Source organism: Rhynchophorus ferrugineus, unplaced genomic scaffold, assembly GCF_030347505.1.
Source record: "Rhynchophorus ferrugineus isolate W39M unplaced genomic scaffold, kcgeb_rfMv2 rfM4, whole genome shotgun sequence".
Lineage (NCBI taxonomy): Eukaryota > Metazoa > Arthropoda > Insecta > Coleoptera > Curculionidae > Rhynchophorus > Rhynchophorus ferrugineus.
In genome coordinates, this window is record NW_027472583.1 from 51,579,060 (window position 1) to 51,589,414 (window position 10,355).

General features: G+C 33.2%; 1 protein-coding gene across 2 annotated transcripts; it reads left to right on the plus strand.

The window, feature by feature from the left end:
• Positions 1-6,040: 6,040 nt before the first annotated feature.
• Positions 6,041-9,128, plus strand: LOC143194812 (uncharacterized). 2 transcript variants are annotated; one of them, XM_076401529.1, is made up of 6 exons: positions 6,041-6,114; positions 7,640-7,679; positions 7,740-7,856; positions 8,268-8,428; positions 8,485-8,692; positions 8,753-9,128. In XM_076401529.1, the coding sequence occupies exons 2-6, from the start codon at positions 7,646-7,648 to the stop codon at positions 9,025-9,027; spliced, it is 795 nt and encodes a 264-aa protein (XP_076257644.1). In that variant the 5' UTR covers positions 6,041-6,114; positions 7,640-7,645; the 3' UTR covers positions 9,028-9,128. The 2 variants fall into 2 exon arrangements, with proteins under 2 accessions (XP_076257644.1, XP_076257645.1); XM_076401530.1 differs by having other exon boundaries at positions 7,740-7,844.
• The last annotated feature ends 1,227 nt before the right edge of the window (positions 9,129-10,355 follow it).

The following is a 10,355-nucleotide window of genomic DNA, read 5'->3' on the forward strand; positions in this document are numbered from 1 at the left end:
TTCAATATCGTGATGAATATTGTCTTTAAGATGCTGAATTGTTTGGAGCTTATTCACATAAACTTTTGATTTAAAAAAACCCATAAGAAAAATTATGGTGCTGTTAAATCTGGAGATCTAACTGGCCATGCTAAATCGCCACTTCGCGAAATTTGTCTTCGTGGAAAAATGTCATTCAATAATTGAAATGCTGAACGAGCTGTGTGCTCTATCTTGCTGGAACCACGTGTCCTCTAGTCCTTGCTCCATTTCAGGTACAAAAAATTTTTGAATCATGTCTTGGTAGCATTCAACAGTAACAATAAATGCCACACCTTGGTTATTTTGAAAAAATAGAGACCAATGATGTTTCCAGCATGAATTCTACACCATAGAGTTGTTTATAGTGGAATGATGTTTCATGAATTAACTAAGGATTCTGTGTTCCCCAAAACCGACTGTTGGTTTTATTGATCTCGGTGGCCAGAAAAGAAAATGGACGTTATCTCTCATTATTAATTTAGACGAAAAATCTTCAATTTCACCAGACAGCCTTAGGATTGAATTACTGTACTCAACTCGTTGATCAGGATCTCTCGGTAGCAATTTTTGGATTAACTGAATTTTTACGGGAACATTTTCAAATCAGTTTTCAAAATTCGCCTTAAACTGCGTGCAGAAATGTGTAACTGGGAACCACATCTCCGAATTGATGTTTCTGGAGTTGTCTTCCAGAGCGAGCCTGTCTGATGTTGTACCGTACTGTCAAAAATTCGCATGTAAACGATAAATTGTGGTTTCGTGAGGCACTGGACGATTAGGATATTTTTGACTCAATTTCCGCTGAGTGGCACTCATGGAACGGTTATTTTTAATAAATGTTGTCACTATTTCGTTCCTGTGGCGTATATTTATCCGTCAATACAATTTCGACGTCTATACAATACAATGATTAAAACCAAACTGAGCTAAACATTACATAACCAAGATGGCTCGCAATCAACATGGTAGCGGGACTATTGCCCCACCTGATCTAACGGTAACGGTAGGAAGGAAATAAAATGCAAACACTTTTTAAATATATTTAATATTTATTGATAAGTATTAACGGTAATAACATTTATTATTTAAAAAGCAGTACGATCCAAACTGCCGATTTACTACTAGTTTGAGGAGCATGAGAATATTATCAAACTTCCCTGGAGAGCACAATCGTCAGACTTGAAGAAAAATTACATGAAAATTCCGTTGGAATCTATTCAGACACTATTAATCTATTAAGTGAAAATTTGAAGCTGTTTTTAAAAAAAAATATAGGCTCAACACTGTATTAATAATTAAACATTGTGTATATTTCAGCTGTACATATTATTTGTACGGACAATTTACCATAGTTGCACTACAGTATAAAGTACTCGGGCTGCTGATAGCTAACGGCATTGATCTTGACCTTTTACTCGATGAACACAAACAGTCCGTTGTTATCAATTCATCATTCAAATGACTGCTAGTTCTATGCAACCACTCACTTCTTACGTATTTATGAACGAGTCTGGTAATGATATCCTAATAAATAATATAATGGACACGCAATCGATATGAACCCCATCAAATCACTACAAAATATTTCACGATATTAATTTCATTTTCATCACTTCGTTATAATATGTTCAGCTACCCTTATAAGTACATTGAGATTTATTTTTTGTTCTGGCCTAAAACAAGGCGGTGGAATGCATGACGCATACCTGGTTGCGGAGAATTGCCCCGGAGTGACAAGTTGGGCCGGGTTATGTGGGACTGCCTCTAGGCTTACCAATACACTAAACCGAAACCGCCTCACAGTTGACCCCTATGGATCGCTACTGCTACTGCATTAAATTTGGGGATATGGCAGCCACTGATCAGGCAGCCATTATTGAGCACGAGGACCCGGCGGAAAAACAGATAGTGAAACCATAGACACATAGACAAACCATAGAGCGTTTAAGAATTTCCTTAGCAGCTTATTTCGGAAAACTTGAAGCCGTTTGACCTGGTTGAAACTTGAAATAGTTATTAGATCCTTATAGGAGTATGGACCGAATTAACATCTTGTAATATATGCATTTGATGGAGATGGGAAGTTTACTGGAAGGGCAGATCAGAGAAAATAGCAGGTTTGCTATACCCAAGCCTTTCTGGATTGCTTTCTAGATTTAGAAATGCGAACCGAACCGTCAGTCGAAGTGGAGATCTAGGTACGTGACGTTATCCAGCCATTAAATTGTTGCGATGTCGATCTTAAATTGCGAGACAGAGAGTTGATTTGCAACCTCCAGAATTTGAACCACTTGACCGCATGATCGAGCAGCTTCTGTAAACGTTCTTAAATGATAACTACTATATTCTGTACCAAACTCCCAGAAGAACCTCCAAAATGCAGAAACTGCGTATCATATCGCATACTTCGCCGGTTGCAGCTACCGCCCTGCTCCGAGAAAACCAAAAATTTCTCATCTTGTTCAGAACGAAATCTGAAAACAGGAAAATTATTTAATTCATTAAAATCCCATTAAAATATCAGAGTTTACAAACTAATTCCATAATGATCAATAATATTATAATAAATTAATTCCCTGTATTTACTGTTGAAAATGCGAAGTGCAAATATAAAAATTGCTAAACAAACCTAACGAGTTAACCTAAACTGTTAAACTAAATACTGTTAACTAAATACGATAGAAAAAATCCAAAAGAAAAGATAATGGCTACATAAATTAAGTAAAATACCATTTTGAACCATTTCAACCTATCGGTTCTTTGATTTTTCAGCAAAAACGAAAGGTTTTCAGCATCATATTATGACTAGCGACGAAAAGTGGATCTAATACGACACTTTCAAGTTTAAAAAATCATGGGTTAGGCCAAGAGAGCTATCCATATCGACATCAAAACGAAATATTCAAGCTGCGACAGTAGGGAGTTGCTAGAACCGAATGAAACCATTACTGCAGATGTCTACCGTACCTAATTGAATAAATTGAATGCCGTATAATCCCAAAAATGACCAGAAGTAGCAGCAGACAAGCAGCACCCCTTGTGCAAGCAACACGTTGCCATACACACCAGAGAGTTGTGAAATATACGCTGTTGCAACTTGAATAGGAAGTTCTGCCAAAGAAAGATGAATGAGATTAATATATATTGTACCAATTTTTTTCAATAAATGCCTATTTAAAGTGAGAAAAATGATGAACCTAATATTATAAATACATTAAAATTAAAATAATAATTCTTAATTAAATTATTTTACTAATACTGTTAATAACGAGTTAATATAATTGAAAACAGAAATTGTATTTTATCTGTTTTTTAAACATTTATACAATATAATGTCATGTTTAAAACACATTTTAACAATATAATAACAAACTTAATAAGCGAGCATATCATATTTTACAATCCGATAAATAAAAAAAGCGAAATGTCCATGATTAGTGATTTTAATACAATTCTCCATGAATGTTACACCGATCAATGTACCTAGTCGATATAAAAAAGAACTTTTTATGCAAAATGGAACAAAAGAACGAAATAAATTAATATACTTACCTATTAACTTTCTCTGTTAAGGTTTTAATATCAGAATAAAACGTTTAGTTTTAGTATAAATTATGATTGTATATTATTTTTATGCGTAAGAAAGTAACTCATTCAGGAAGAAGTAATTTCAGTATTTTTATGTTATATGAAGCGAATTTATTTCTATAAACATCATATACTATTTTCTAGTAAACTCATTATTTCGTTACTTTAGAAATCCAATTAAGATTAACTGTACTTAGATAACAGAAACTAAACGAATGAAATACGATTTTCACAAGTCTCTTTTAAAGCCAACTTGACACCATTAAGAAAGTTTTGCAGAGATTGAAGCAAATAGTAGTCAGGCGCAGAATCCAAACAAATCTATTTCAATTTACCAACGCACTGTGTATCACATGTCAAGATGTATGTGGTTTAGAGTTGTCTTGATGCAAGACAAAACCTTCTCTACTTCAACCGTGTTTTTATCGAATACTTCAATAGAATTAGTAGCTGACATTACAGAGTCAAATTAACAGTATGGACAAATTAAAACAATTTATAATATTTCCATTACTAAATCCAAAATCCAATAACAATCAAATTACTTGGCATCAATGAGAGTTTTACAACTGTTTCTGGAGTTTTTTGGGGCTTCAGCTACGATCCTTTCCATGCATTTTTATCCTACGTTATCCACTTATCGTCTTGCGTAATTATTCGTTTCAAAAATAGATTGATTTTATAATTTTTCACGGTTAGTTGCTATAGAATCCAATCATCGAACTTTGTTTCGCTGCCCAGTCTGATATAAATTCATTAAACATTATTGATGGTAGATGTTTAGAGAAAATATATTACAGCTAAACGATCAAATCTATAAACACTGACGTTCACATAATATAGTGCTGAGTACATGTTTCCCTTTTCGAATGAAAGTGGAAAAGCAAAACATAATGTAAATAAAATACTGGAAACAACATTTTCAAAAATCTTATGTCTAGAATGGGTTATCTATATGGGTTACCTTTCAAAAAAACTATAATATGAATTCATTGAATACGTATTACCGTGAATAAGCCACTTTAAAAGTCGTTTATAAGGAAATTCCGAAGTTATTATGCCACAACTTGCATATGACTAAATAGATTAGAATTAAATGTTTTAAAGAACCACGTCAAATAAATTTAAACGCTAACAACGAACAAGAAACACCATCTAGTGCGATTTTAAAATGAATAAAAGAATCTCTTCATCACTGTGGGTGAAATTTGGGTCTACCACTATGATTTTGGATCAAAACAAGAAGTTAAATATTGTTATGAAGGTGAATTACCTCTATATTGGTAAATCAATAAACTCATACTCCGATATCAAAGATTCATCGTAAAAATCAACAAGTTACCCAACGAATTGCTTCAACTTCTAGCATATTCTGTATATTTAGCTCCTTTTGACTTCTAACTCATCACAAACTTTAAAAAATTAATTCTAGATAAACGATTCTCATTATATGAACAGTTAATAGCCTCTGCCACTACCATGATGGAATCCATAAGCTAAAGATGCTTTGTAATGAGATTATTGAAGCATAAACACAATTCATTTAAAAGTTTATTTTTCTAACCCTAAAATCACACCATATATCTAAAAAAAATTCAGTATCTTTCTATTATTTTCTAGTTTATCTTAATTTAAACTATAATATCTGAAATACTCAAATCACATAATAATTGTAACAATCTCAGAAGATATATATTCATGGTATGCAATGTTCCTTGACCTCTAACATTATAAGAGCGCTGTATATTTAAAATTTTTCTCTTTTCCAATTAATCATTGTGTATAATTTTCATCCAACGCTAGAAACATATCGTATGTAAGAAAAATATTATTCCATTTCAATATATGATATCATCTAATTTATATGAATTTAAACGTAAAACACATAAAATACTCAAATCATATGATAAAAATGTTATGATAACAAATACATCAATTACAATAAAGAGTATTACTAAATAAATCAACTAAAATCAAGGAATAATGTACCTTTCATTAGAAATATTAAAATAACGCTGATTTTTAAAGGAAATACAACTGGTATATTATAACCAAACACTAAAGCATCAGTCTCTATTATACATCTTTATAAATATATGTTATTTTACGTTATCTACAAGAAAATATACAAACTCTGATCACACACGAAGACAAATTCATTAAACAAACATCGGTGACAATTATCAGAAGCTCAACCAGGAATAACTTTCTCAAAAATGATTGAACATATTAATTTAAGATACTTATACATCCACCAAGCGAAACGCAAGACAAACAAATAGTAACAAACCAAAAACCAGCAATTTTCCTGCAAAAATCTTCATAATCTCATCAGCCAGATGATCCAATTACTGTTTTTTTTCCTGTGGCGATATGGACTGGACCTGCCCCACCCATTTGCTTACCCTGCTACGCCTGTATATATAGCGGCCCATCGATGGTTTAAGCCAAAGCAGTTCTTCAGTATCATCTTTCACTACGCTCATACAGACAAATAACTAAAGCGTAAGTACCACCAACCCGAATCAGTATTACTCTGCGCTATTTACTATCACCTAAGTCCGTTCACGTTAATATTTCGGTATTGTTTACTGATTTTCTATTATAGTTAATAACATCTGAGTTTATTTATGTTTCGTTAAAGATCTATAGAATTTATATATTTTTTATTGAACAATTCTGAATGTTTGTTTAATTCAATAATTAATCTAGTACATTCAACAATTTTTTTACTAGTTTCATCAACCAAAGACTATAATGGCCAAATAGATTACAGTGTCTAACTAATCAGTGTATTAAAGTTTTGTTGCTAGAAAAGTGCATTGTTAATAGTTGTATATCTAGAAACTACTTGATTATTATTAAATTTTTCCAGTTAAAAACAATTTTCGTCAATGAAAAAATTATATGAAAACTATTAAAATACATAATCACCAGTTATATGATTGTATTAATCATCAATATTGCATTTACACACGTATTTTGTTAGATATTTCTATCATTAATCACTGTATAATTCAAATTATTCTTTCAGAACAACTGATTTGTTCAATTTTGTTCAATGCTATAGTTTAACCTAATATTATTGCCTAACGACGTTGAGAAAATAATATACACTATCATTAAAATAACTCTAAGAACATGCAATAAACAGTGAGTGAAAAAGTCATTGTTACAAACCTACCAGAAAATTCGTGTAATTAACTATATGTAACAGTTCTATGACTAGTTTAAATGTCAGATATCAGTTTTATTAAAATTTAATTGAATTGTTTTAACATCTTCAGTACAGACACTATCAGAATATCAGACATTAATGTTGTAAGATTTTTATAACGTTATACAACAGAGGGTTTAAAATAGTTTAAGAATTTAAAAATTGTTTAATTTATCGACGTATTAAGAATTAGAAAGCAAGCTTCATATGCAGCAGATAAATACTTAAATGAGCGTTTTTGTAACAACCAACTTCTTTTCTCATGTACTATTATAGTCATATAGCACAGAACTATTATAGATTTATAGGAACAGACTTTTATGGCAAAGCAATTAAAATTATTACAACATGTCCTCAGTCATTAGCACTTATGTTGTCGACAAAACTTCCATACACTCACCGTAACATAACAAGAAAATTCCTTCGAAATCGATCATCTTCCACCAGAAAAAAATTATCAAATTACCAATATTACAGCGATTGGAAAAAGAAACCAATTATAACCACAACGTTTACTAGAACTGCAACAAAACGACTAGAGCAAAAAAGGAACCGGCCATTTAATTTGAGAGAATGCGAAACTTTCAGTCCAAGACCATACTTGTTGAATCAGGCGCGATATAACTGATACCATCGACTGGAACGATACAAGACATGACCACAAAATAATGCAGTTTAAACGTGACTTAATGACGAACCGTACAACTCGTCGCAATATTTTTTTTACACTGATATCACGATTTTTCTACAGATTTTAATTAACTTTAATATAACTAATTCATTTAATATATGATTTTTTAAAACTTCTTACAGATCAAGATGTTCAGGTTTTTCGTTCTGGTTGCTTTCTCTGGTGAGTAGTGAGTGAAAAGTGATAGAGATCATCAAAATAACGCGGGTTATTTCGTTGCAGTTGCCTTGGTATCCGCTGGCATTCAGAAAAAGTCCGTCAGACTCGTAGTTCCGGAACAACAGGTGCAGGCATCAGGTCACTATGAAGAAATCAGCAGTTACGGAGGTGATTTTGATGGTAACTCACAAAAAACACTTATCAATTATTACTCTAGTTTCGGTAATGTTAACAAGTCCTATTATAATCAACAACAAATAATGATACATCATCATCATCATCATGTCACTCATCATATTTCATCTACATCTTTATCATTACATCAATATCACCACATTATAGGTTGTTGAAAGGGACTTAAAGAACTAAAAGTTGTTTATATAGTGTCGGTTTCATTTTTCTTTACTTTTGGTAAACTAAAAGTCTTTATTTCAGTATATAAACAAAATGGGGTATTGAAATGTTATTCATTATTTCACCTATTGGTTGTTTGAGCGAAAAATGTTAATATATTGCTACCGTATACATAAAGCTGTGACCACAGTCTCAACAAAATCGGTACCCATAGTTTACGTGTTAATGATTATTTAGGACATGGTCTCGATGACGGAAAACAAAGCTCCGGAGCCGAATTGACCAGCTTAGCTCACTCTTCCGCTGTCCAAGCCAAAAACGCCGTACAATCCCAACACACCGCCGGTAGCCAAGCTGCCTTCGGTATCAAGAGCACCTTGGCCAGTGCTGCTAGTGGGGTAAGACCAGTACTAACAGATGACCCCCCCCAGAAACTAACCAAATATTCCGTTAGGCCGCTCAAACCGCTCAAGCCGCTCTTGTTGGTAAACAGGCTCTCGTCTATGCCTTGAAAAAACAAGTAACCCAAGCCGAAAGCCAATTGTCCGGCGAAGTAGGTCAACTACATCTGGCCCAACAAGCCGCCGCCATCGCCCACCAGGCCGCCCAACAAGCCCAGAGCCAAGCAGCCACCCTCAGCGCCGCACTGGCCTCCACCCAAAGTAAGTTCCCGTCTTAGGGTCCATAAAACGAGCTCTAACGATACCTCGATGACTTTACAGGCGGTGGACAACTCGCCGCTAAGGCCGCCGCTGAAGCCGGCAGCGTAGCTGCCGCCCAGCAAGGCATGGTAAGCGAAGCCAAGCAACGTTTGGCCTCCCTCATCCAACAACTTCAGAGCGCCGTCGGTGAATTGGGAGAGACTGAATCCGCCTACTTCAAGGCCGCCGAAGCCGCTCAAATCGCCCAGTCCAACGCAGCTGCCGCCGGAGCAGCCGTCGTCGCAGCTAGTGCCAAGTCCAGTGGCTCTGACGGTGGCTACCATCACCACCACTAAAGAGGACGGAAGAATTCGCTTCTGATATTTAATTAAAGGAAAAATATATCTTGGTCTCGTTGTAAAATACAATTTTTGTAAATAAACTCCTACCAAAATTAGTTGCGTTTTAAATAACATCAACACACCTTTTCAAGCCTATTTATCAAATTTACTACAACAGATAACAAATGTAGTACTAATCAATCAATCATAATTATAATCAATCATAAAAACAATCATAATCATGATAATTAAAAGTATGACTAATATAGAAAAAAACTAGATAACAAATAAAATATATAAAATATAACTGAAATAAAGGTTAATTTAATTATAATAGTAGTATTTTAATGAAAAATAATATCTAATTTCAACATTTAATTAATTAATAAATGAATCAATATAAATCATAATAAAATAAAGAATCGAAAACACATGTTGGGTATATTAGTCATCATCAAATATTTCTAATATCAGGTTGTTCAATAAATAGTTCCTTATTATTCAACTGCATCTTCGACAGATAAAATTTTTCAACAACTTGTCTTGTACCGTAATTTACAATAATTTTATAGCTTGAAAAATGATTTCAAGTCCTTTCTCTGAAGTCATTACATCAAAGACCCCCTCATCCAAAGAAAATCGTTTTCCAGGCATATTTATTTAAGAATTGTGAAAGCAAGTTCACGTCATATCACGTTAAATCTGGCAAATAAGACTGTTCACACCCTGAAGTTCAGCAGATGGTTAATGTGTTGGTCTAGTATGGCCTGATAGCTCTTGCTGATATCTAGCTAGTTGAATCAGTTTAAATATATCTATATATAACTATAAATCATTTGCAAATTCCGTTTGGATTAATATATAGTGATAGTTGCTTGAATTTTCAATCTAGTACGATTGTACCATATATATAGAAAAGCTGTAAAAGTTTCATCAGTTAATTGTAATGTTAAAATTCATTGAAATAGATCTGAAATAATAATAATTTGTTAAAACGACATTTTTTTCAACATAGTAAGAAGAAAAAATAAAATTATTTTCCATTAACAACAAAAAAAAATATTCAAAACTAACAACATCCACAAAGATGGATAGCAAACAATCAAAATCAGAGATAAGCTAGGCGAATTTATAAAGAAATAAATATGATAGCATAACATTAGTGATAATCTATCAACAGCTAGTCAGCGTTTGCCAAAAATATCCACTTTTCAATCAACACGTCGCTATTGAGCCGCAAAATTTCTTCACCATGTCTTGCCACCTCTGGCGACCAATTCTCAGTCTTGAATACTTCTATTATTTCAAATCGCTGTCTATGATATTCGGGCACTAACAATCTT

Coding starts and splice junctions, on each gene's coding strand:
- LOC143194812 (XM_076401529.1), top strand. CDS start 7,646: ATGTTCAGGTTTTTCGTTCTGGTTGCTTTCTCTG. Junction 7,680..7,739: donor CGTTCTGGTTGCTTTCTCTG/GTGAGTAGTGAG, acceptor ATTTCGTTGCAG/TTGCCTTGGTATCCGCTGGC. Junction 7,857..8,267: donor TTACGGAGGTGATTTTGATG/GTAACTCACAAA, acceptor ATGATTATTTAG/GACATGGTCTCGATGACGGA.